Genomic DNA, 25,880 nt, shown 5'->3' on the forward strand with positions numbered 1-25,880 from the left:
ATCACAAAACGGACAAACTTTAGCATCAATCGAGATCATGAATGAGAGCAAAGGTGTGAGAATGCAACATGTCGACCGTCTGCATTGTTTAGAGGTAAAATGGAAGGCAGGCGACCTCACCTTCTGTGAGTGGCAAACACATTATTGGCATGTCCAAGGCCATTGCAGCCAGGCAAGGGACAATGGGGCAGTTCCTGTTTACTGGCCTTCCAGGCAAAGGGCAGCCCATTGATGGACGACTCCTTCTGTCTTTTGGCAGCAAGCGGACAACTGCCTGCACTGCGATGGGATGTGTATTTTCCCGATATATGGCCCTGTCCGTCACATCCAATTACTGGACACCTACCAGAGAGAGAAACAAAGAGTCGTGCATGTTGTAAACCTGCACACGCTGCTGATTCACGCAGGGAGAATGAAACTAACTTGCATTTAAAAGCTTTTTTTTTTCCACGCCACAGACAAAGACAGTTGACTGCTCAAAAAATAACAACCGCATCATTAAAAAAAAAAAAATCTCTCTCTCAATCACTAGACCGGAAGATTTGTTAACCATTAAGTTGATTAATCCAGTCAAATGCTGATTAAAAATAAAGTCGCCAAAACTAGATATAATCGCATTAACTATAAGTTACTAATCCGCTAAAACTTGAGGTGGAACGAGGGCTCCGTTCGGTGCATACATTTCGAGGTTGCTGATATTTGTGCTTGAAAACATCTCACGCTGAATATCATTAAGAGTTTGTCAGTTGGAATTCAGGCCTGTTTTCTGCAGGTCAGTAATGGAGTGACATGAATTACCGATAATTGTCATGTATCCCCTCATGCGAAAGAATGTAATTTGGAGGTGGCTAACCCTTTCCCTTATTGATAAAGGTGAAAGGTCACTGGAGATGATACAAATGGCACACATGCTCTAGAGTGCTGCTGCAAAAAGCCTGTTTCAGCATTTTGTTACTCGACAGCACAGCAGCACTTAGAGGACAAAACAACACCAGTCCCATTACTTACAACTATCACAGGTAGGTGGCTTGATGCAAGGCACCAGGACAATGGAGGCATGCCATATGGCCCACTATTTACAATAATCTAGGGACATTTGCAACCCTCCCCCTTTCTCTCCCTTTCTCTCTTAATGTGTATGAGATCTATTCCAGTCTAATTCCTAAGCTCATGCCCTTGCATTAGTAATTAAAAAAGAAAAAATCTGTGTCCAGATGTATAAGTAAACAAGGGCTCATACCGTATATCTGACGTTTAAACTGGAAATCAATTCCATTATTTTTTTTCCAATAACACTTTCACAGACAATGATTAAGCTGCAAACGAGCGCACTGCCATGGGAGCAGGCAATTCAACATTTTTCTTAATATACTATAATTATAAAGAAAGCACTCAGTGAAGAGTAATAAGCCAGATATTCCATTCAGAAAACAGGGAAAATACAAAACCCAGAAAAAATCCCACAAAAACACGCTGCTAATCCTTAGAAAATAATTCACTAATGTTACGACAAGAGAAGTATTATTTTCTTTGTTTAACTTAATGGCCTCCAGGTATAATGCCCCGGGCACAAAAGCATGACGCATTATCACAATGTTTTCTTGTTTTATTTTTGAAACAAAAAAAAAATATGACAGCATGCGATGAGAAAAAAAAATCTCTTACTTAAGCTCTTGCTCATCTTTGTCATCCTTGTTTGGTGTGAGCTTCAAACCTCCCTTTCTGGCACGTGGACATCCTGACAAGCTATGGATGATTGGAGACAGTATGGGTTAACATGAAGGAAATCTATATAGCAGTAGAAAATAACAGCTGAATAGTTACAGGCAGATGTGAGCTTTATGGAGTTTGCATTTCGCAAATCTATAAATCTGAATAAACGTTGAGACAATGAAAAAGCTGCACATATTGTGGATTTAAAAATGATACATAAATGCATAGATGGATGAAAATGCATCCAAATAAACACAAGAATTCAAAAAGTGCAACATGTTTGCAGCATAAAGTGAGACTTTCACCATCTGTTTGAATGTCCTGCATCTGACAAATGTATTTCATGCTCAGTTGCGATGATTTCTCTCTGCTACCTTCTGTGCGAAGCATAGTTCCCAGTCACATGTCCAGATCCATCACAGCCAGGTGTTGGGCACCTGCAGGTTGAGAGACACAGAGACCAGGTGCTTTTTACAGCAAAAGACTGCGTGCAGAGTGGTGGATTCATGCTAATATGCAGAAAGGGAGTACAAATACGAAACAACTTCATGTGGAGCACATAGAAATCATGCATAATGTGTAGTGGAAAGGAAAGGGAAAGAAAGGAGAACATTGACCCAAGCTGAGGCAAACAAGCTGCCTAGTTCAACGTGAAAAATCCTTTAGCAACAATAACAGTTTTCAAAACACATACTTTAGTTCCTGAGAGTTGGCTGCCATCAGTGATTTGAGTGTTTTGTCAGCCAGGGGACATCCAGACACACTGGAGAGGATAAAGAGCTAACAGTCATTTTAATGCACTCTTTGATCACAGCTGAATTGAATAATCTTAATACAATGTCTCAATGCATATTTATACAAAATTACTTGAAAACACAATTCCACTTCCTCTTCTCGAGAAAGCTTTTCATGTCACCATGTTTGAAAAAAAAGGAAAAAAAAAAGACACACGGTATGAAAATCTAACTCTACAAGTGATGTGACAAGTTTTCAGCTGTAAAAATCAGCATAATTAAACAATCAGTGCTGTTTCCCTTGTCTATATGTCTGCTAGCTGGTGCTAATGAGAGCGTAATTAATTACAGTACCTCCGATGTGATGCATAATTCCCCGTCACATGGCCGCTGCCGTCACAGCCTGGGGTCGGACAGCTGCAGGAGAGCACAAAGCACTTAATGCACAGATTACTCCACTTCCCACAGACTTTGCCAAGCTTGAGCTGAATCTTTCTTTTACACTGACAACCTTTTCATGGGCATTAAAGAGAATAAAAAAAAAGAGTTAGTACAGCAGGAAGTTTAGTAGAGAAATTATTATTATATTGCTCAACATTCAGTTTAATAATGTCTCCGAATGTCACTGGGGGGGTGCTGTGCTGCGGCAACTAGAGGATCCTACTGTTCTCGTGGTGTGATTCTCAAGAGGAGACCCAGCAGAGCATGCACTCTAACTACAAGAGTCAAGAGTTGTAAGCTTGCACAGGACATACAGGGAGAAAACTCACTTTCAAATAGATATATTTCTGCTCCACATGAACCTGCAGACATACCAGTTACAATGATAGATGACTCACTTAGATCAAACGGTCCTATTTAAACAAAGGTATGGTTTGGCGTTACACTTTTTATCGTCAATACTGACCATCTGCCAACTAAAAGGGAAGCTTGCATTATTCACAGCTGACTGAGTAAAGATGCCTCCAGATGTTTCTTTCTTTAACGTAGCATACCTCAAAAGCTCTTTCTTTGAATCTCGTAATAGCAGCTTGGCTTTGGGACTCAACATGCTGGCGTCTCCTTGATAGTGTTGGTCCTCAGAGGAGGCATGATCGTAATCCTCCTGCGGAGAAAGAGAAAGTAAAAGCATGGCCTTAGATGTCCAAAGCATCAAACCCGACCATGATCTGCAATGACCTAAAAGTGAATAATTAATGAAAAGCCCTGTATAATACTCTCCTAACACAAGCCTTGGGGGTTAGAGTGCAAGGCAAAGAGATTATGCTTAAGGATACTTATACTGTAGTAAACCATACATCCATTTAAAGTCACACTTAATCCATATAGTATTCATGATGTGTATAGCCATGACGTATGGATTTTTTTTTTTCCACAGACAAGATTGTGCAGTCACCAGATGTCGTGCGCGATTTAAAAGCAGGTCAAATGCGATGACTCCTGATATCAACGACAAATGAATCCCACGTGTGAAATAAAGAAAAGGAAACCCACGTTATGATACTTCCAGGCCTTTGGGCAGGAATGATACGCGGAGACCAGATTAGCACCAGCCCTCGGTGTAAAAATATTTGATATATTTTAGAGATTTAAAGATCTGACTGGAAAAGCTGCTGCTTTGTCTTAAAACATGTCACCACAAATGTTCTTACCAAGTATGTTACCAGCAGGGCTGTCTGACACTGATGATGTCTGTTTTTTGTCCTGAAAATTTGGGGATTTTAGTGACCTGGGGAGATTTTATATTCAACAGTTACTTTCAATTGAACTTTTTAGGCTAATTCAAGTATTTTTAGACTAAATGCTAGTTCAACGATTTTGAAATAAAATTTTATGCTTTCTATGCTAACAAGATATTTTTAAGCAAAGGGAGGGCTTTGAAACAGCATTCATGTTGAGAAATAAAATTTATTTCAGCTCTGGAAATTCCTAAAAATACCACAGCAAGTTTCCTGGAACGTCACCTGGTAACAATTATGGTGATAATAGACGGAATAGAGAATTATAATTCGTTATGTTGCGTTTAATCCAAATGATTTAAACATTTTAGAGAAATGCAGAGAGAGGAAGTTCAGCTCCTGCTTACCAGGAAAACTATGAACCTTATTCTCCACATTGTCTCTTTTACTTTTAGTCACTTACTATGCTGCAGTCTCACTGATTTATTTGCACTTTGCATCACTGAAATTTCTTTCTTTGGTGATAACACACCACAGACTTTACATCATTTGACTCTCAAATGTTCATCCTTCACCATCTTCCATTTTTAGACTGCATCCAAAGTGTCAGTTGTCAGTGTTTTTTACCTCTGCGTCCTGTAAAGCGTGTGCTTTGCTGAAGTTGACAGGGATGGGGCTCTCCCAGCTGTCTCTCTCACACAGCGGCTGGTAGAAGGCGGGGCTGATGAGGACGCTCCCGCCTTTGGCCACAGTGGACTCAGAAGGGGACAGCGGGTCGTCCAAAGGTGTTTTCATCTGGGCTTTCACATTTTCCTTGCACTTCTTCATGCTCAAGTCCAGCGTGCCGTTTTCATCCACCTCTATGAGCATGTCCTAAAGGCAAAGAAGTTTAATCCTCAGCATTTAATCAATTAATACAAGTGTGCCTCACGTATCATCGCAGTGCGTGCGAACATATGAAAACGAATGAATCAGGGGATAAAAATAGAACCTATTTCCTAATTACACTTAAAGGAGTGTAAATAAAACAGTACGATGTCTCATTAATACGACAGCAGCGATATGGTAAACTTGAACCCAGCAACATTTCTCTGTAAACATGAAATATGACTTAAAACACAGAGCAAACAAACAATGTATTCAAATAATACATACACAGTGGTTATCTCACACCAGACAAAGTACCAAACTAAGCCAGCGTTAATTCTGCTGAACACAAAAAAATAATCACTGGTGTGTAGTTTTTCTGTGACAGCTGTGTCATCTGTTTTCTAGGACACACAACCAAGATGGCAGCTGGGGGGGGGGGGGGGGGGGGGGGGGGGTGCTGGTTTTAGGTCATCATTATTATAGCAAAAATTAAAAAGCTTAATGTGGCATAAGTTTCCCCGCTGACAGATGTGTTTGTCGTCCCTGCGCTGAAACCCAATAGCATGATGACTTATGGCTGTTTTATGGTATTAAAACTTTTACCTCATTAAATGCTGAAATCCTTTTCCATAAATGAAACCAATTATTCAACGCATATGTTTCATTAAACCCTATACATCATTATTTTTTGGTAACAAAGGGGAGCTTTTCAAATTAATTAAAGGGGATAATTTACATGAACATTGGATGTGGCTGTCCACTTTAATTATCCAGCCATTTGATGATGTGCGCACCTAATAAAAATATCACCAGTGGAAAGACTTTTTGTGATTTTTGTGTGTGTGTTTGTGATTTTGATGTTGTTTTTAGCCACGACTAAAAGCTAAAACTCAGGATTTTGTCCTTTTTTTTGCCATTATTTATTATTTAATAATGTAATTTAAGCATCTGACATTGTTAAATAAGTAAAAGCAGCTTGTGTTCACGCTTTGAGGGCCAGCTATTTCATGCTTTTTTGCGTGTGATATTTCAACGGTTAATATACATATGCAGATAAGTTACAGCATATAACACTCTAAATATGGCCCCTTTTTTCAGACCTGAAAGCTGTTCTTTATTTTGTACGTCTCTCCAAGACAACTAAGCTGTAAATGAGAACAGATGATTAACTTGCTAACACTGTTTTATTCATTCAGTGGGCTGGTACCTGGTACAAGGCCACATTCTCAGCTCAACAAGCTGGGAGACAAGGATCTGTGCTGTGTAGGTGTGGAAACCTTGAATCATCTACAGTACAGTGTGCACGTATGTAACCCACAGAATGTGATCAATATTAATCATGAAGTGAGTTTGGAAAAAGCTGAACACAATGCCGCCTTGGAGATAACAACAGCAGAAGAGATTTTGGACCTGCACGCGTTTCCAAGAAGAGTTTTGTGTGAATTAAACTTTTCTGATGTTAACTCCTTTAGCTGATTGGCTTAATCCGTTAAAATGCTCTTAAAGACTATCGGGTGTAGACACACAGCCTACGCTGGATCATATAACTAAGCAAAATATCCTCTGCCATCTGCAGCGGGCAAGATGCAGTTTCAGACAACAGTTCAGGGTTTTTACATGCCAGCTGATGTCGAAACAAAATACACTACCACATGTTTTATTAAAAAAATATGCGAGTGGTTGTAATTGGGAAAGAAGGATGATTGTATTCCTTCTTTTGATGTGATTACACAAATTTTCATTTGTGTACATTAAAGCTTTATGGAGTGGAAACCTCCTTGTTTTTCTGCCACCAGAGCGGCAGGCTCCCTTTGCCAAATTCTGCCTTTTGATGTCTTCCCTTTTTATACACAAATCAGAGTTCCTTTAAAATGACCACATTAAATACCTTTCCAAGTGGTCTAATTTGATTACCTTTGTGGAGGTTGCCAAGGGCCGGCCGGCGACAGCCTCCATGTTCTTCCGGTAGCGAGTGGAGAGGTTGAGGATGGCGGCAGTCGCTGCTGCGGCTTGGAGTCCGTCTTCTTTTTTGAATTGACTCGCCGGGCTGTGCTGACCAGAGGTGGGCAAACGGCCACCTGGAGCACCGAGGAAGCCAGGATACTGCTGAGGTGCTAAAAGACAAATAATTAGCGAATAATTTAGTTACTGAGATACCAGGTGTTCTGCCCAAACTTAACAGTGCATCGAAGGGGGGGTTGATATTTGTGGGGGTTTTGCAACAACTAGTGATACAAAAAGACTGATGCAGTTTTTAAAAACTGATAACATGACATTTTCATTTATTCATATTATTTTTGTGGCCAAAACAAAGGCTTCATACTTTAAATATGTGACAATTTATTCACCTTCCATACGACGTTAACTTTTTTGCATCAAATGAAATGAATGCATGAGACTTACAATCAGGGAAATGCGGCATTTCCTGGTCCTGGTTGGTCCCAATCAGAGGCTGTTTGCCGAAGACCTGTGCATCAAAGCTGGCGTAATCAAAGCGGATTCTGCTGTACTTGTCCATGTCTTTTGTGAGGCTTGTTTGCAAGGCTGCTACTGGATGAGAGAGCCTGTAGTTCAACTGGTTCATCTCGAACTTCTTTATCAAGCCGATGGCTCTGCAAGGAGACAAATTTGGGGAAAAAACCCTGAATTTTATTGTGCAAACTTGTGAAAATATCAAGCTCATAATAAGCAGTTAAGTATAGACATTGTTTTAAACCATGCAGGGATGCCAGTGCTTTTGTACACATAGAGTCTGGGATCTGATGTGTGTTGTAGATCCACAGCCAGGTTGCCAGACTAATTAATATAGTAGGAGTGGGCATCCTGCCCATGATATATCCACAGGGAACAAAGAGTTCTGCTCTTTTATCATCTCTAATAGAGAGGAACTCACAGGACCAGCAACCGTTGCTTATGTCTGCTTGGAAAGCTCGAAATAGACTGCGTTCAGCTGGGATCAGTGAATAAAAATATCCCACAGTCTCCTCAACAATAATAGTGTTTATCACTTTTTTTGCATAACCTCAGTTACGCTTCTAGGACTTCAGTCCACTACAGAGCTGAATGATTTCTGGATGCTCGTTGTAGCTATTTTCCTGCGCACGTGACCACATCAGCGGCAGAAAAAAAAAAATCCTCAAGGCAGTCTGGCAATATACCTCGGTGAGCGGTCAGGTGTTTGCCTGCATTTCAGGCTCTCGTCCTGAGGTTTGGAGACCTTCACCGCAGCAGCGATGGGGCAGCCTGAGAGACTGTGCGGGGAGGAAATCAAACACATTAGCCTAATACTGTAACTCATCTATGAACAGGGTGCAGATTTTCTAATGGCTTTCTCTTGTGGATGTACCTCCGGTGCGTGCTACGGTTGCTGTTGACATGTCCTCTCCCTGTGCACCCGGGTGTAGGGCACTTGAGGACGTTCTCATGCATGGCCAGAACTGAAGGGACGAGGACAGAGAAAGGAGACGAGCTCAGAAAGAGAAACATGTCCAACATAATTCAACATCGAAGACATAATCAAGCTTAAAGATTATAAGATGGTAAATACATATATATATATATATACAAAAATGTAGTGAGCATTTTGGAAATAAAACAAGTAAATGATGATTGGTTGGTACATTAGTGCCTATAGAGCAAAGATCCTACAGAGACAGACACAGAAGAAGAAAGCCTCTCTCATTGTGAGGAATGCTGTAATGTGGCTGAAATGTAAATAGCTTAGTGCAAAGAGGAGCGTAACAAGACAGCTGATTATATTCTTCAAAACAGACGCGTCGTTAAAGGTCCGCTCTGTATCCTTAGAAACTTCTTCTCTGTACATATTCTCCAATTAGTTTGTTGGAGTTGTCTATTTATTTTTGAATGCTGCGTTAGCTAGCCCTTTGATTTGCAAATACTGCCTCCAGTCTAAGAGCACGCGCTTTTTTGAAAAAGTTAATTACTTTTTCTGTTCCTTTTGTAACATTACTGTTTAATGTTGAATGTTTGTTGAGTTATATTGAAATGACTTAACAATCGCCAATGTGAGGGGGGGAAAAAAAGGAATTCAGTATTCACACATTACGACACCACGAGACCGAGAAAGAGAGAAAATCCTTTAAATTTATTTGAAAAGTTTTTCATGCACATCTTTGAATTGAACTAAATGTATAAGCAGGTCTTTCTTGTCTTTGGGTCCCTGCTAAGAGGATTTCAATTACTGTGCCTGATTGTAAATCCTAAAACTGGCAGTTTTTTCGTATAAATCATCCATTATACAGCACGTATACACAGAAAGCTTGTGTGACTTACTCTCTGGAGGAACCCGGACTTTATGAGGACACCCTGACAAACTCCTGTGATGTGGGTACAGGCCTGTCACATGGCCGGTGCCATCGCAGCCCGGAGTTGGACACTTTATATCCTTTTTATCTGTACGTGGAGAATCTGCAGACACAGTAAAAGATGATTTCACAACAAATAAATATGATACAACCGCTGCACTGCTGCCTAAAGCAAACAAAGCCTTTCTGTTTTTATTGGTGTTCTGGTAAAATATACACATAATGCACTTGTACTTTCTGCATACATAGGTCAACAGATTGAAATATCATGCAAAGCTAGACACTTTTTTCACAAAATGCATCTATTAATCTGTCATTTTAGTTAAGGCCGCAGTTCAACACAGAGCATTCACTTCTTAATGCCCATCCATCGAAAGATTACATCTAGGATTACACATTTAGCTGCAGTCATTTGAAGAATCAGAGGGAAACATGAGAGGTACTTTAGGAGGATTTAAGACTTATGGTCATGGTTAAATATCCAGTTGATTCCTATCAAAATCCAATATTCTGAGTAGTAGCAATTCCATCAGAATTTTTTGTTCTTCTTTATTTTATTCTGTTTATTTATTACTTCACTTGTTGCCAAATGTTTTTAGTACTTAAGAGGATTTCCTCCCTCTGATTTCCCCTCCTGCATATGCTTCTTCTATTCATTCTAATGTTTTTTTGAGAGCCCAATCATCCAAATCAGAAGTGGTCTGTTTGATTTACGCTGTTTGTTCCCATACTGATAACTTTTGATTCGTAAGACTTCATTTTCATATTGTTACCTTTTCCTCCGTGATAGTTGAGTCTGCTCTCCATGTCCATCATCCTATGGTGCCTTCTCTCATTGGTCATCTGCTCCATGAGGAACCGGTCCATCTCCCTGTAGGCGTGGTGCAGGACCTGTCTTTGCTCTGTCTGCAGAGCTATGGCCTGCTCCAGCAGGCTGAAGTTCACGCGCCCTCGGCTCATCTCCAGGCCCCTCTCGTGGAGGCCCAGAGCCCAGCTGTCTAGCCGAGGTGGCCTCTCTGCCTCCGCCTCCCCATCACTGTCCTCCTCTGTGGGGAGCGGCCTGTATCTTAGAGCCTCAGTGTGAAAAATACTCGCCCTGCCCATCAGACTGCCTGAGTCTGAGTGAGGCTCTTCTTTCATGTGGCCGTTCCTGCCTGACAGATCTTCGGAGGCTCTGGAGGGACTGCAGCCTGAACCGTTCACTTTGGCAGACAGAGACAGAGGCTCCCACTCAGCCTCCCTCATGTCTTCGTATGGAGTCTGGGGCGATGATGTACTGCTCATCCTGTCTTGACTTTGGTCTTCTTCTTCATTATTAAGGAGCTCCTCATCGTCTTCATCCATCAGACGCTCAGATGTGTCCGGTTCACACTGTGGGGAGCCATTCGATGTAACTTCTGACCACCCAAGAGAATCACTGGACTTTGCCGCCGTATCATAGCAGCCATTTTTGCTGGCAACTCCATTGATTGCACTTAAGTTTCCATCTAAAACAAGAAAACACTTATTATTTTACATGTTTTCAAGACTTGGCCAAACGTGTTCTTTTGTGACCCCTCAGTCACATCAGGATAAGAATTGTACGTTCCTGATAATCTTCTCCAAATCCTTTAAAGGTTTTAGGTTTTGTGTTACTTTTCTACAAATAATATCTTGAGAAAAACATGTTTTTAAACCTTCTAGAGGATTAATAAGAACACATGTTGCAATAGAAATGATAATCATAAGGTTGCAAGATGTCCAAGCAATTCAACTATATTTTAGATAACATATATGACCCTTCTTTTCTGCTAGTGGAACATGAAACCTGGAGATGAGAAACACAATTGTTTTCTTCTTCCTCTGTGTCTCCAATTGGAGAAACAACCCAATGTAGATTTAGGACAAGATTATGGGGGGATTTACTGTGTGGTGGACAGTGAACATCAGTTTTTAATTAGTTATGTGTATTTTAAAGTGCAAGCAACATTTTGTCATCTGCACAAAAACGGATTTAAACACACATAATTGTTGTTTCTAGGGAGGAGAACAAGGAAAGTGAAGAGGATTCCTAAAAACACAGATGGAGGAAGCCAGGAACATGGAGATAAAAGAGAGAAATCTCGGTGAGCTGCTGCTGCCTGTGTGGCAGAACAGAGTTTATGAGAAGCGAGCCATACACCGCTTTTAAAAAACCGACCATTTTTTATATAAAAAAGCACAATAAACAGTGCTAGTCATCCTTAGTGAACGTGACCCAAAATCACTAACAAAACCAAAAGATGTAATTAGATTCATTTTGATAAGAATTAGAATTTTTATTTCACCTGCTTAAGGGTTAAATTAAGAGGTAAAGAGTATTAAGAGTATTAAGAGTAAATTTAATTTAAAAAGTAACTTGTCCATCAATGGGCATAAACACTAAAGGTTTAAAAGAAGAAAAAATGACTTAAATTTCTTTTTCTTTCTACTTTCTACTAATATATTCTTAAAAAGCAAGTAGTTGTGTGGATGTTTTTCAATGTTCTGGACAATCACATTTTAGTGTTAAAATATAAATAACTCACAATAGACCATCAAGATGCAACACGCTGCAGGGAAAGACTGTCAACTCATTTTATTGAGTGTTTCATCAAATTACAGTGTCATAGGTTTGTTTTTGAAGATTTTGCGTTTTAAAATCCTTGTGGGTGTCATAAGACACCATATGTGATAAATAGAGTACCATTATTGCAGATGCATGAAATATAAATATGCATTTCTTCTGAAATTTTACACTCATTTCATATAATCTCTTCTCTCCAGCTTATTTTGGTGAGTGCTCCCAATAATTTAATTTGCATTGACCTTTTGCTGTCTATCTTTTCGTACAAATCCAGGAATCCGGGTCACATGCATAGAAAGCCACAAGATTGTGTGAAGCCTTACGCACTAAAAGTCTGATCAGGGGAACAGACAAAGAGGGTTAGGGTTATCCCTCAAAATGCATCTGAAACAACACTTTATTTACGTCACTGATTATATTAAGTCATGGCCAGTGATTAACAATAGGAAGCTATCATCTGGATTGATTCAATAAAATCTCTCTTGATCCTCCAAAACCATTCAAACTTATGCTCGATTAAGGCTCTTTGGACTATGAGGGCTTCAGCAGGCAGGACTGTGGGCCCTACATCCTCTTAAGTGGCTGGACATCAGAGGCAAAAGTAGGATTCAATAGGGTGAGGCGACAGATAGAGATGGATTGTGAGAATCAGATCACACGCTGCTGAGGATGATGCAGATATCGTCAGACAGATACGACTTATTAATGGGAGCAGCACAAAAACGTAATCCTCACCAAAAGAGCTTTAAAACAAAAATTATGTGGCGCTAATAAAAAGACAAACTGTTTTTGGGAATATATACTTTTGTACATAATCAAATGCAGCAGAATTTGACATGTCTGGTATCGTGCTCAGGAAACTTTACAATGTGTTACATTCAGTTACCCGCTACGAAATCTATTTGAAAAGACGCGTCTAAAGACAAGCCCTGTTGAATGAAAAATTAAAGCCAGTTACACGTATTTACATTTATGAGGCAAGCAACAAGGGTTTTGTTTTTCATCCAGATGGACTCCCCGGCCTGACACAGCCGCATGCAGTCAGACAAGCACACAGACGTATACACACACACACACACACACACAGACGCACACACACACACACACACACACAGACACAGAAGTGCAGTGAAAAAAGGAAAGAGATGGAGGAAAAAAACTTGGATCCCTGCGGTGGTTTGTGTGTTGGAACAGGTGAACAGTTTGTACTCCAGAATAGCCATTACCAGCACTCTGCAGCAGGGCTGCAGTTGGCTGGAGTTGAACGCAGTGTGGCTCAACCAAACGAGAGGCTTATTTTTCTCCCTTTTTGTTAAAATGCAGATATGACCAGCTTCCCACTGCAAAAATTCTTACTGCCTCCATGTAGTCCACTTTTCCAATTTTTGTTTTTCCACACAAAACAGTCCCCAAATCTGACAACAACAGCAAAATATGTTCTGAAATTGTTTATCAATATCCGCGTTCTGTCTCTCTCTCTCTCTCTCTTTCTCTCTCTCTGTCTTTTTTTTTTTTGATTCTGTCCATATTTTGCTTAGTCGTAAAACTAGTCCACTGAATATCAGGTTCAAATGAGGGAAATATTTAGCAGTCAATCAAAGTTGCATGATAAAAAGAAAAAGTACCTAGAATACACAACAACAAAAGGAAAAACTGATGATGCACAGTGAATTACTTAGATAATTGTAATGTAATATGAACCCAGGAAACAAATAAATTCCATTTCCAATGAATCCACACAATTCAGTGAGCTACTCTCCTGGTCCATTTAACTACACACATGTGTACTATAATGAGCTGTAGACATTATGCCTAATTATGTATTAGACTGTGTTAGAGGGCCTAACAAAAGCTTTTGAAAGGGACAATTACGTTTGTTGCTTAGTTACATCGTTAAAAATATACCAAATCAGTGCAGATTATAGTGGGCGAGAATGCACATGTACACCACGAGCATTGTTGCCAAAATGCACAAAATTCAATTCATTAGGAAAAAAGAAAACATTTTCGCTGCTGAAAAGGACAGTGGCATAAGTGAAAATAAACAATTTTAAACTGTTGTTGATGAAATGTTCCTGTGGTTTAGTAAAGTCTTTGTACAAAAAAAAAAACAAAAAAACATGAGAACATCAGCCAAGCAATGTGGACGCCTCATTTGTTTTTCACAATAGGCAACTTCAATGAAAATTCAGTTTAAAAGAAAGAAGGAAGTTTAATTTAAATCAAAGTGAGCTGGTGCACTCCCCCATTCAGTTTTTCATTCTATGGATTCAATGGGTTTGGACTGGCTATTGAAAAAGGACAGATGAGGGGTCTGAAATCTGGCCTCATCAAAAGAGGGTAAAGCCACGCCAGAAATATCATGGCAGATCAGCTGTCAAAACTTCAATTTGTGGACGTGAGACACAACTAATGTGGACCCAGCAGTGTAGTCTTTCACTTCCACTGCACAATGACTGCGGCTGCTGGCTGATGGCAGAGGGAGGGAAATATGAATGCAACAGATGGGATTTTAAAATTCAGCGTCAATTGTTCATCAAAACAGACAAAACAACAGGACATCTGTTTACCTGCTGGAGTGTCAATGTTCCTCAGCTCTTCTTTGTCCTGTGGCGGTGCCAGGTCCTCGCTCTCCTCTTCACATGCCTCGCTTGGGCTGTAGTGGCGGGGCTTCATCAGCAGGGACTTTCTCTTGTTGACGGGGGCGCCCTGCACCCCTTCCTGAGCACTCCTTTTCCTCGCCATGGACCCATATGGGCTGAAGGGAAGAGGGGAATGGACAAAAAGCACAGCAGGGTCAACAAAGGACTCCGTTTAGCTCATTTTGAAGGTCCAGCTATTAAAATTTAAGACTTTTTTGGGTTTTCTGGTGAAATTAAAAACCTGGTAACGAGTCACATATATGATCTGGGGAGGAGATATTTTCTTTTTGGCATGAAAAAGACGAGAAAGATTCAAACGTCATAAAATTTTACCTGTGAGTCTCGGCGATGCAGTCGGCCAGCCCTGTGAAATGAAGGCCAAAAAAGAACAGATAAAAAGTCGTGTTTACATTTCCACCGCAGCAGCACAGCATCTGTCGACATATTCATCTTCAAAGGTTCAAGGCGACTCGCTACTTTTCTGCTAATGAAAGTTTTACAATGTTGCGTAAATATTTGTTTTGTAGATGATGTTTTAGAGATGACACCACCTGGGCTGATACTGCTTCACCATAGATTTGAATCTCTTTTACAATGCCATCGGGTATAATCAGCGTAAGGATGGGGAAGTGGTCTCCTCATTGATCTGAAAAGCTTTTCATTCAATCTGCTCATTCTCTGGGACACCAACAGTAGCTCATCCTTTGACAGCATTGACAACATGATCTAAAAGGGTAAATCAATTTTCCCAGAGGCCTGCGTGAATCTCATTCACAAGTTCTGCCCCTACTCCCATGAAGCACAACCAATAATAACACTTTTCATGAATTTCCCCAGATGTAGTAATAGCTCCAGCGTGCGCAGGCAGGCCTCAGAGGCCCTGAACACTTGCATAATGACATATCCAGTCTAGAGGTTTTCAATCACACAATATATACACACTCCTTAACTAATTTGAGCCAGTGTTCCAATTTAATGAAGTTATTCCCCTCTGAATAATGAAATGGCAGTGCAGGGCTCTTCAGACCAGTAAGATAATACATAAAATTGACAGTTATAAAGTTGGATTGTTGAACTGATACCCCTAGCCCATGGCGGTAAGTGGAATATGTGTGCGTGTGTGCATGCATGTGCATTGAGTTAAAAGCAAACTAAAAAGCAGCACTCACCTGTGCTACTGTTACACGTTTTCAGGGTTTGCTCCTCGCCTTCAGAATCCATCTGTAAATAAAGCATGTGACATACAGATGAGCCACCAAACAAACAGACTGGATTTATTTCATTATTTTTATTGACTATTTGAAACAGGGGGGGGGGGGGGGGGGGGGGGTTGTAGCACTTTATAGATTATTGGTGATTTTTTTGTCAGTCGACCAGAGCCTGCGTAAGCCTTAAAATCAATTTTATGTGCGCGACAGCATCGCAAAGAGCTCCTAAAACATCGGTAATATGCAAACACATGAAGTATAATGTTTGGGGAAAAAAAGTTTCAAGGTGAGTAAAAATGTAATGACACTAAATAATGACATCAAAGTACGGACAGCACCTCGCTGTGTGTGTTTAGACAAAAATAGTTGCTAAAATCCATCCACTCTCGCTGGCTGTTGCTTGTGGGCCCCAAATAAAACCTATTAAACATAATTATTCCAGGCTGATGGTGGCGTATAGTGGTCACAGGCCAGTGAAATCTGTGAGTCATAGGATATGCTGTTACTTTTCCCTGGTAATGGGAAACATGACTCCTCTCTCTCGTTTGCTGTTGTGATTGAAGGCACTGACCTGTCATACATTTATAATAGGGGAGCAGGTGTGGCAGTGATGGACCTTAATTTCCTTTAATAAACCTTTTATGTGCCACACTCTTAATGCCACACCGGGCCCTCAGAGGTCCTGCTCATAATAGGTTCATTACTTTTGATTACTACAGCCTATTGAGACAAACAACTCCCAAACACTATAGATTACATTCTGTAAAAACGAATGTACCTCATTAGTTTGTAACACTTTCCCACACAGACATGCTTCAACGTTTTGTATAAATTTGTTGTTCTGAAGGCAAAATGTTGCTCCTACATCCTGCAACCTGAGATTATAACATGGACATTAATCAAAGTTCAAATGATGTTATCAGTGCACCAAAATATCACCAATGACTCACACACGTTTATTACCAGGGTGTTTTTTTTTTTTTTTTTACTTTATGTGGCATTTCAGAAGTGCCCTTCTCATATAACTGTTTTAAAAACAGCATTTTATCATTAAACTTATTATACTTTTAAAAAATGTTTTACTTTTTTGCATTTTGTATTTGTCTGTATGAATTGATAATAATATAAAATTAGATTTTAAAAAAGAAACTGAGTCCAGTCTTGCTGTATGCCTGTCTAAAACACAATCAGGCTGTGCTGTATATCTGACCACAGCGCCACATATTTCACCATGAGCTGCGTATCCAGTTTCACATATTATATAAGTTGGAGGCTGACAAGCAGATTTCTTTGTTAGCACTGCTTTTTAAAGTGCGTCACATGTGCATTTCAGACAAATCTTGACAAAGCACAGGTTACTGTATATCTAATTCTCATAACAAGGAGTGACAAGTAACAAGTCAACAAGGAAGGCCTCCGTAGATGCTCTGGTGTACTGACAGGTACTCCTGGCAGGGCAACAACATGGACAAACATGTGACGCTGTGTGTTTACAAAAGCCGAACAAATAGACACGTCAGGGTCAAATAGGAGCTTTTATTTGACTTTCCCTACACAATATGACAGAAAACTTTACAAAACGTACAATATCATTTTTACTGCACGGTAATATATTTTGGTCAATGTGTCATTTGTTTTTTATGACGAGTGCTATCTGGTGTAGATTAGTGAAAGAATTTAGCCATAGACATATGAAAGTGGAAAGGTAAAACTCCCTGTATTAAGCCTTTATACTTATAAATACAGTGTGCTGTATACACATTTACTCAATGATTAATAATACACTATAATGTAGTTCTAAGCAGACATATGTGTTTATTCACGTATTTGTCACTGACATAGCACTATGTGCACCCATAAGTGGAGGCTAGTTTAAAAACAGACAATGAATGAAAATAGTAAAACACAGCTGTAACAATGTGAAATATGTCTTTGTAGGAGAAGGTATAATAGTACACAATCACTGTGCATTAATAATCACTTATATCTGCTTTTACTTTAAGTGATTCTGTTCACCTTTTCAGTTTCTTAGCTAAAAATTATGTCATGTTGTGTCTCTGTAAGCTTTAAAACAACGCGTTTGCATCTAAATTCCTCTTTTCTCGGCTACCTCGGCCTGTTCTCTGGCATTAAATTTTGCAAAGTTGCCAACGACTCACATAAAATGCTGTAAAGGAACAACTGGGATCGCTGCAGGATCCCTCTTCCAAACATCAACACACAGAAGCAAGGCACTAAGTACAATGTTTAAGGTTGATAGCTGCGTTTTCTTTTTTTCAAAAACACTTTACATCACTGATAACCATTCATTTCTATATATGTTTGAAATTCACACTTAAATGTTTTATGGTAGTTTAAGATTTCTCTAAACTTTCTGTTATGGTTTCAAAGGGAGTTTTATCAGGTGCAAATACAGCTGAGACAACCTGGCAACTAAAGGCAGCCACTACTTTAGAGAAAGCTGACTCAGCAATGCCTTTTAAAGAGTGTGCTATGTGCCAGCCTCCCACAGCTCTGCATAAGTAAAAACCAACCTGAGTTTGTGATCAGTGTGGTCAAAGGAGCAGTGACACTCCACCACTTAGTGTGCTACTTATCCAAAACACTGTTATGCAATCATTTATCCCCAGAGACTGTTTGTCCCTAACAAAAGTTATTTTCAATCTGTATGCAGAATTTAAGCTTCCGTCTGTGCCCTTCAGATTATTTACCTTTGATTGTAGTTTTCCAAGCGCTCTGGAGGATAAGATGCCAGATCCGCACTGTCCACCCTGGTTGATGCTTTCACACTTGTTATCTCTCAGGAGGTGATCATGAAATTCATTATCTAGATTAGAAAAGAAAAAAACAAAACACACACACACACCAGACACACGTATATAAAATTATCTGCAACTTGTTTACTTTTTTAGCACATCCGAAATCAATTATATGTCTCTAAACCATTTTTCTGGAGGTTTTTATCATTACATTTTCATAATCTTGAGACAAGGATGTGAACATGCAGCCAGAAAGAGGTGGAAAGAGCATATTAATACCTCACATGGAATAAGGAACACGATGCAAATTGATTGCTTGACAGAGATCAAATTGCTTGCTTCTAATTAATACAAAACATCCAAGAGGGAAAACAAGGATGAACACAATGAGTACATTAAGCCTCTTCACTTCACAGATCTTATTATGGAATTATTTATTTCTGTTAGCTTTGAAAAAACAGAAAACAAACAAAAAAAAAAACCCAACATCTTCTTAATTATAGCTCACAGAGCGCTTCCCCAGAAAAACAAAACTGGGGGAAAAAAGATGGGGGGAGACGGCGGTTAAGGGAGGGTTATTCACTCAGTTTCATTAGCATATGAAAAAAAGACTCACTACTATTTGAGCTGGTTCGTCATCTGCTGAATCATATTTATGCACCATCACCCCCCCCCCCCACACACACACACACACCCTCATACACACTCCCCAAGTCCAACACAAATAATGCTCCTCAGAGGACTGTTTCCCTGCGTCTAGGGCAGATTTCTCAGGGGGAAAGGAGGCAGCCTGATGCTTAGGGTCTATGAGATTTTCTATGTGTTAATCTGGCTGCTAGCTGTCCTTGAGCCCAGCCCATTCCCCCCTAACCCCATCTGCTAGCATTCCCACCACAGAGGAGAGAATGGGCTGCGACTGGGGGTAAAAAAAAGAGGGAGACCTTCCCAGTCCAGCAATCATGAATAACCATTGCCTCGCACCATTATCAGAAAGGCTGGATCCAAGCTGAGATGGTGGAGAGGAAATATCTGTAAAACACCCTGACGCTCCTGACATTACTCTAACCACACTCTCGCTGTTTTGTTGTAAGTGATGCTATTATGATTATTTTCATATAATGCCTTATTAATACCGTGCAGCTGCTGTGGATATTCATCACTGACCTTGAGTCTTTGTGTCCCCTTGTTCCCAGCTTATCCGTGCACTTGGGACGCTCTCATGTAATTAACAAAGACATTATTGTGATGGAGTAAAAAAAAACTCAGTGGAAGTGTTCTGATACCTCATCTTGGAACCAATAAAGCAGGCCAGAGTAGCAAAGTAAGATTCTGGAGACCATAAAATTAATTACATTATTTACATTTCCTTTAGATACGGGGTACAGGCGAGATGATAGAGGCAAATGAGATTACACAAAATAAGATTTCAAAATGTCAGTGCTGCACACTCAACCAACCAACTGTTATGATTAGATTACACTTTTAATATAATTACTGTCTAAGGCTGTGTGTGGAAACAATGCATACATAAAAAAAACAGGAGCCGCGTCTTAACTGATTCCCATCCTTTTCTCCACGAGCCTTTTTCTCTTAACCTTTCTTCAACAGTATCATTTTGAATTATAGGGAACGGATGGGTGCTCTGTGCAAGGTCACTGTCTGGTGTGTACTCAACCCCAACCCCCCTGCACCCCCCCACCCCCTTCCTTGTTTTTGTTTCCTCTTCCAGAAGCACACTGAGTGAAGGGTTAAAACTGGAATGGATTTAATTATGGAATGAATGGAATTATAATGCGCCTGCAGCAAGTTTTCCTCCTTATTTATTAAAGCAGCTGATGGGCCAGGTTTGATGAGCCACTTCTGGCATAATTGAGTCATCACACAAAGAGGGTTCCTCGCATTCAGAGTGGTTTTATCAGCAGCAAACAGACCTGATTACTGGCAATTACACTCTGATCTAGGGGAAGGAGAAAAAAAGGGTAAATGTGCGGGGTAACTTCTGTGTTTATAGTTTACCCCGGGAATAATTTTCACATTAATTTCACATGCTAAGTGTTTTCTGTTTATGTATAATAAAGAGAAAACGGTAGGAGATAGCACCTTTTACTTTCATATTTCCTTGTAATGAATGTCTGAAGATATACTGGACTGATCGCAATTTATATTTACCCTATAGGAGGTTTGAGTTGTGCAGAGAACCAGCTAAACATAAAGCCAGTCTAGCTGAAGCAAAAGGTGAGCTGGCAGGAATATACCTGCTCGGAGAGGGCTCACACCTCTTCTGAGGAAAGCAGGTAAAATTGTATACAGGAAGCAGGCGACTGCTTTTGCCATTTTTCATTGAGATGCAAATGGGTTTGTGGTGAGTAAATTAAGCTCTGCTCAGAGATTAAAATCAACTTCTGTTCAGAGAGTATTTAGATAAACAACTTTTCTTTTTTTGTGAGGCGGCCAGGGAGCCATCAGACACCCTGTGCCTAAAGACCAGCTGGACATGAGAATAATAGCGGAGATATACAGTATTTTAGGAGGGGGGAGAGGACAAAGAGGTCTAGGATGTCTTTTTGTATTTCACAGTGTTTAATTATTTGTTACCTACATAGTCAATTTGACATTTAATCACCAGCTAACTGTACTGGAAAATTAGCTTAGCTTAAAAAAAAAATCATTTTTTATTTCAGTTGAAACAAGAGACAAAAGATACTGTACAGTATTTAATAAAAGTGGTTTAAATATTCAGGTGAGTTTATTTAGTATAACCTAAATTTCAGGGAAAGAAAAATATCGGGTTTTCCTGTGTGCTGTACGTGCCCTTTCAAATAAAAAAAAATCACTGTATCTGAAAGAAAATTATTCTGCCGGCAATTTATGAGCATTCCTCCGCCTGATAGAGGTTTCTGGATTCATGCAGACACAGTAAAAAATTTTGAAGTCAACTGCGATTTCAGATATAACAGCCTCACAGCTACCCTGACGGCCAAGCAAAGTGTTTGTGCCTTTTGCCAAAGAGTACTTTTATAGAGGAGCGTATTGGCATCTTATCACTACTCCAAGACAGAGATGCTTCAATAAAAGAACACAGCTCACAGAATTCTTAACAGACAATTAGGAGCCTGGCTAGCCACTATCGCTTCAATGATTTGTTATGATGGCATAACTACAGGGGAAACTTGTTATTGGACGGAGTTAGCAAGAGTCCCATAAAAGAGTCAGATGGTGACACCTTTGCCGAGGTGATTTATGAATCTTGTAATCGCTTTCCAAAGTCATCCCAAAGCCTTCCCTCTAAATTGAGTTCATCTGGAGCCGGACCACACAGAGGCACCAAGTCCAGATTGTTTCTTCTGACATCAAAGAGCCAATTTCTGTTTTTGACCAAATTTCTGGTGCTTTTAGTTCCCTTATCGTATGAAAGGGGTCTAGATGATATGCTATTTTATTTGTGAATTTCAATCCAATTAAGAACACCAAAATATTGAGACAAATAAAATTAGTATCTTCTTACACTACACTATGAATCAATAGCATAATAAATGGAGTGGCAGACAATTCATCCACTGGCAAGTCTCCAGTCTGCCAAACCACTCTCATGTTAGTTTGAATCTTTGAATTCTGTCATGAACATGGTTTTTCAAACCTGTCTAATTTGGGGACAGGTGTTTGGGGAAAAAGAAGTTCCAGCCCTGGTGTAACAATGAGCAGAGTAATCCCGCTCATTGTTCCTGCCCAAGGAGGCCCTTTCATGGAGGAGGTTGCATGAATGCTACCAGGTGGTCTGCAATTTGGAGAAACGTAGTAACCGTTCCAGCTAATCCCCCGACACAAAAGGCAGGTCTCCAGTGCTCCGGGGCTCTCCGGGGCAAAGGGAAAAGTTTACCTCGAACACACAGTGTCTGAAAGGAGTCAGGGGCTCGAGCAGTGATTCCTAATCAGATTGCGCTGAAGTGAACAGCTCGCATGGCAGCTGTAGTTTTCCCAGGGTTAATTACCTTTCACTGCTCTCTCTAAATGAGTCAGCTGTTCCTGTCATTAAACAACTCCACTCTATCTCTGCTCCTCTGTCCTCCACACACATGTGCACATGTGCACACGGGTGTGCACGTTCACACACGTGCACGCGCACACACAAACCCATACACATATGGAGACCCACCTTTGTTTTTCTTCCAGTATTTTTTAAAGTACTTGGTATGGTGATCGCGCGAAAGGCTATTAAAACATTAATTATTTGAATATTACCGTGACTTTGATCACTTTACTAATCATTCAGAGGCCATTGAAATGGAGGTTGCTGTCTTTTAATTTATGCCACTGATGTTTATGTAGATAGAAGGCAGTATTCCCAATACACCTCCCCTACCCTGTTGAAGCAAAATAATACCAATCTGTCAAGGTCTTATTCTAAACAGCCCCTTTAGTACTAATTGAGGATATATAGGAAGCAAACATGCTCACATATGCGCACACACAAACACGGGCGCACACAAAACCACGCGGATGCACATACATGCGCACACACACACAAACACCAGAGTCCAGCTCTGATATAGTTGTGCTGTCATCAATTCTGAACAATCTGTCTGCTTACTGAGCTCAGTGGCTTAGGATGTTGGGGGAGTTTTAAGTGATTTTTGCCACTGTATGGTAAAATCCCTTGGCCACCTGGATTACAAACTCTAGTCCTTTAACTCATGCCAGTATAAATCCGTGTTAACTCGGATTTACCTCTGGCATATGAATTCTCAATCTGCGTAAGCTTTGTTTGGAATGAGTCGAACATAAGTATTTCGTGCAGTAAGGATGCCCAATGGTGAATTCCTATTTCTGTGAAACACACACTGGGAGATAGTTCAGAACTAAATCAGTTATCAGAAGAAGTAGAAAAGCCTTAAGCAGTGTTTTATTACACTCAAGAGGTGAGGCCCGTGCAGCCGATCACAACAAGGTGGAAGTGTGCGATGCTGCACTGTGAAATCCACGTAACCATGGTGACAGATATAAACTCAGAGCTGTACGCTGTGGTCAAGAGTTTAATCAGATTCCTGACACCAAGATTCTGCTTTGCTTATTGTCAGACCGACATTATTTGCTCAGTTGTTCAAACACAAGCCCTGGTCTGCTACCAAAGCGATCATGATAAAATAAAATATGGCATGAGCAGCCTGGAGGATCTAAATTAAGTATTATCCAATATCCATACAATCTCTCACACATAGATACGCACACACTTCTGGGCGAGCAGAGTTAAGCCAGACTATTTCGTACTTAAAAGGTTAGCAGGGCTGTTTTGTGAGTTTGATCCACGCTTGCCAAATCAGCAGATGGTCCATGAATATGATTATATGCATCAATAAAAGGAGTAATCTTTAACAAAATGTAAATTTGACTTAAGTCCAGGGTTTAATATACGCAATGGACTTTAACCCACTTTCCTGCCTGACAGCGGAGCATGATAAGCTAATGCACTTAAATTTTTGTATCACAGCAGTCACTAATGATGCTCCAGTGCTACTATTCAGAGATCAAAAAGAGGAGTCCGAGGGAAGGCACAAGGTATCCGCACAGTGTTCAAAATATGTGGAAACAACATCGATTCACTTTAGAGTGAGTATTCTAACAGTTCAGCAATTGATAAAAACTGAGCCTGGGTGCTTAACAATATCCTCTCTTCTGCTTTCATGCTGTATTATACATCTCAGTGATTTTTAGATAAATCTGGACAACACTGAGTCGAGCTTTACTCAAGGATCAACAACAATAAACTACCTCTCTGTATCCCGCACCACTGACAAATACAGGCACAGACACACAAAAATAAACCGTTATACTTTAGTCATAGCTCCAATGCAAAACGAGCAGAAAGTGCACTTTAACATAAAGTGCAAGGCAAGAGAGTGGCTTCCACAAAGAAACGGAGAGAAAAGTTTCAGCAACATTCAGAAGTTAAGAATGGTCAAGCAAAACGTGGCGATCTTAATCTGAGTCACACAGAACAGCGTCACTGTTACTGACCCTTCTATGAAGCTACTTATCTGAGGCTGAGGCTCACACAGCACAGCACATCCTCACACAGACAAACAGAATCACTTGTCTCCTACATCTAAATGCACTCATGTTAACATGTCCGACAGAGCAGAGTCGCGAGCTCGACTTACCATGCCCCCTTTAGCCTTTGTTTTGCATCTCATAGTGACGTCGGGGAGGAGACGGAGCAGAAGGATGCCGAGGTGGGCTACAGGGTAGTCCAGAGTCTCGCTGCTGAGAGAGTGTGTTTGGTTGGTGTGTCTGTGCGTGTGTGTGTGTGTGTGTGCAGGGACACTGTGATATTCACCCGAAACGCTAAGCTTTTTTTTCTTTTTTTTTTTTGTAGCCTTTGTGTCATTCACTTAACAACCAATCTCATTAGCTGCTGGGCTACAATGGGCTGAATTATTTTCTGTGTAAATACAACACATGGTGATCCTCAATGTAAGACCTCTGAAGGTCTTTTTAATCACATAAAAGATAGATTCACCCCAGGAAAAAAAAAAATCAATGATTACTGGAAAGAACAGGCTGCTACTAAAAATAATTGAATAAGACAGTCATTTAGAGTGATTTCAATTGAGAAATGAGATTTATATTCCTCAGGGTCTATAGTGAAGAGAATGTAAATGTATAATTATGTGACTGTAATTACTATAACATGGTGATATGTAGCGTTGACTTGATAATTATACTTTCAGCACATATGCAAATAAGAGAGGATGGATGGATGGATGTTCAGAAGTTTTAAAAAAAATCTGAAAGGATTTTAGAGGTAAATTATATGATCATAGGTAATGAACACACATTAAGAACCGGCTGTGTCAACATCGTGTGCATGTTTGTTTTTTTTTAAGCATATCTCTTGCTGCAGTGCTTGCTGGTGCAGAACCATGAGCCCATGTAAAATGTAACTATTGAAAGTACTTGAAGTCATGACAGCTGTCTATAAGCATCAGGGACATGTCTATTGGCCAACTTGACCCTTGTTAGAAAACAAAACAAATACAAAAAGAGAATACTGCAGCCTGGGACTGCCGAGCCGGGTCACTGGAGATTTTCCAGACAAACGCCGCACAGGGGAGGGGAGGGGAGGAAGAATAAAAAGGACAGGCTCAGAATCTCATTTTAACAGACCGCACACAATCTGGGCTCCCACAGAACTATCTCTGCCTGACCGCTTTCTATTTATCCCTTATCAGTGTTTACCAACCGCTAGTTTTCTTTCATTCACACTGTGAGGCAGTTCTCTTACTATCAGTCAACAGCTGACACCGTGGAACAGCCTCAAAGGCAAGAGGAAGGGATCAAAACTAAACCAAAGCTGTTTAAACAATACAAC

General features: G+C 40.2%; 1 protein-coding gene across 1 annotated transcript in view; it reads right to left on the minus strand.

Annotated features, from left to right (window-relative positions):
• st18 (ST18 C2H2C-type zinc finger transcription factor) overlaps nucleotides 1-25,880 on the minus strand; it is a 38,737-nt gene that overhangs the window by 877 nt on the left and 11,980 nt on the right. The window contains exons 3-19 of the mRNA XM_041949245.1: nucleotides 18,467-18,582; nucleotides 15,717-15,768; nucleotides 14,881-14,911; nucleotides 14,476-14,663; nucleotides 10,095-10,808; nucleotides 9,290-9,424; nucleotides 8,343-8,433; nucleotides 8,155-8,247; nucleotides 7,400-7,608; nucleotides 6,911-7,110; nucleotides 4,754-4,999; nucleotides 3,443-3,552; nucleotides 2,802-2,864; nucleotides 2,408-2,476; nucleotides 2,088-2,150; nucleotides 1,666-1,746; nucleotides 121-342 (exon numbers count right to left, since the gene is read on the minus strand). Of these exons, the coding sequence (XP_041805179.1) occupies nucleotides 121-342; nucleotides 1,666-1,746; nucleotides 2,088-2,150; nucleotides 2,408-2,476; nucleotides 2,802-2,864; nucleotides 3,443-3,552; nucleotides 4,754-4,999; nucleotides 6,911-7,110; nucleotides 7,400-7,608; nucleotides 8,155-8,247; nucleotides 8,343-8,433; nucleotides 9,290-9,424; nucleotides 10,095-10,808; nucleotides 14,476-14,663; nucleotides 14,881-14,911; nucleotides 15,717-15,768; nucleotides 18,467-18,582 (2,683 nt within the window). The remainder of the gene's footprint in view (nucleotides 1-120; nucleotides 343-1,665; nucleotides 1,747-2,087; nucleotides 2,151-2,407; nucleotides 2,477-2,801; nucleotides 2,865-3,442; nucleotides 3,553-4,753; nucleotides 5,000-6,910; nucleotides 7,111-7,399; nucleotides 7,609-8,154; nucleotides 8,248-8,342; nucleotides 8,434-9,289; nucleotides 9,425-10,094; nucleotides 10,809-14,475; nucleotides 14,664-14,880; nucleotides 14,912-15,716; nucleotides 15,769-18,466; nucleotides 18,583-25,880) is intronic.

This window comes from Chelmon rostratus, chromosome 12 (assembly GCF_017976325.1).
Source record: "Chelmon rostratus isolate fCheRos1 chromosome 12, fCheRos1.pri, whole genome shotgun sequence".
In the NCBI taxonomy this organism is placed as follows: Eukaryota; Metazoa; Chordata; class Actinopteri; order Chaetodontiformes; family Chaetodontidae; genus Chelmon; species Chelmon rostratus.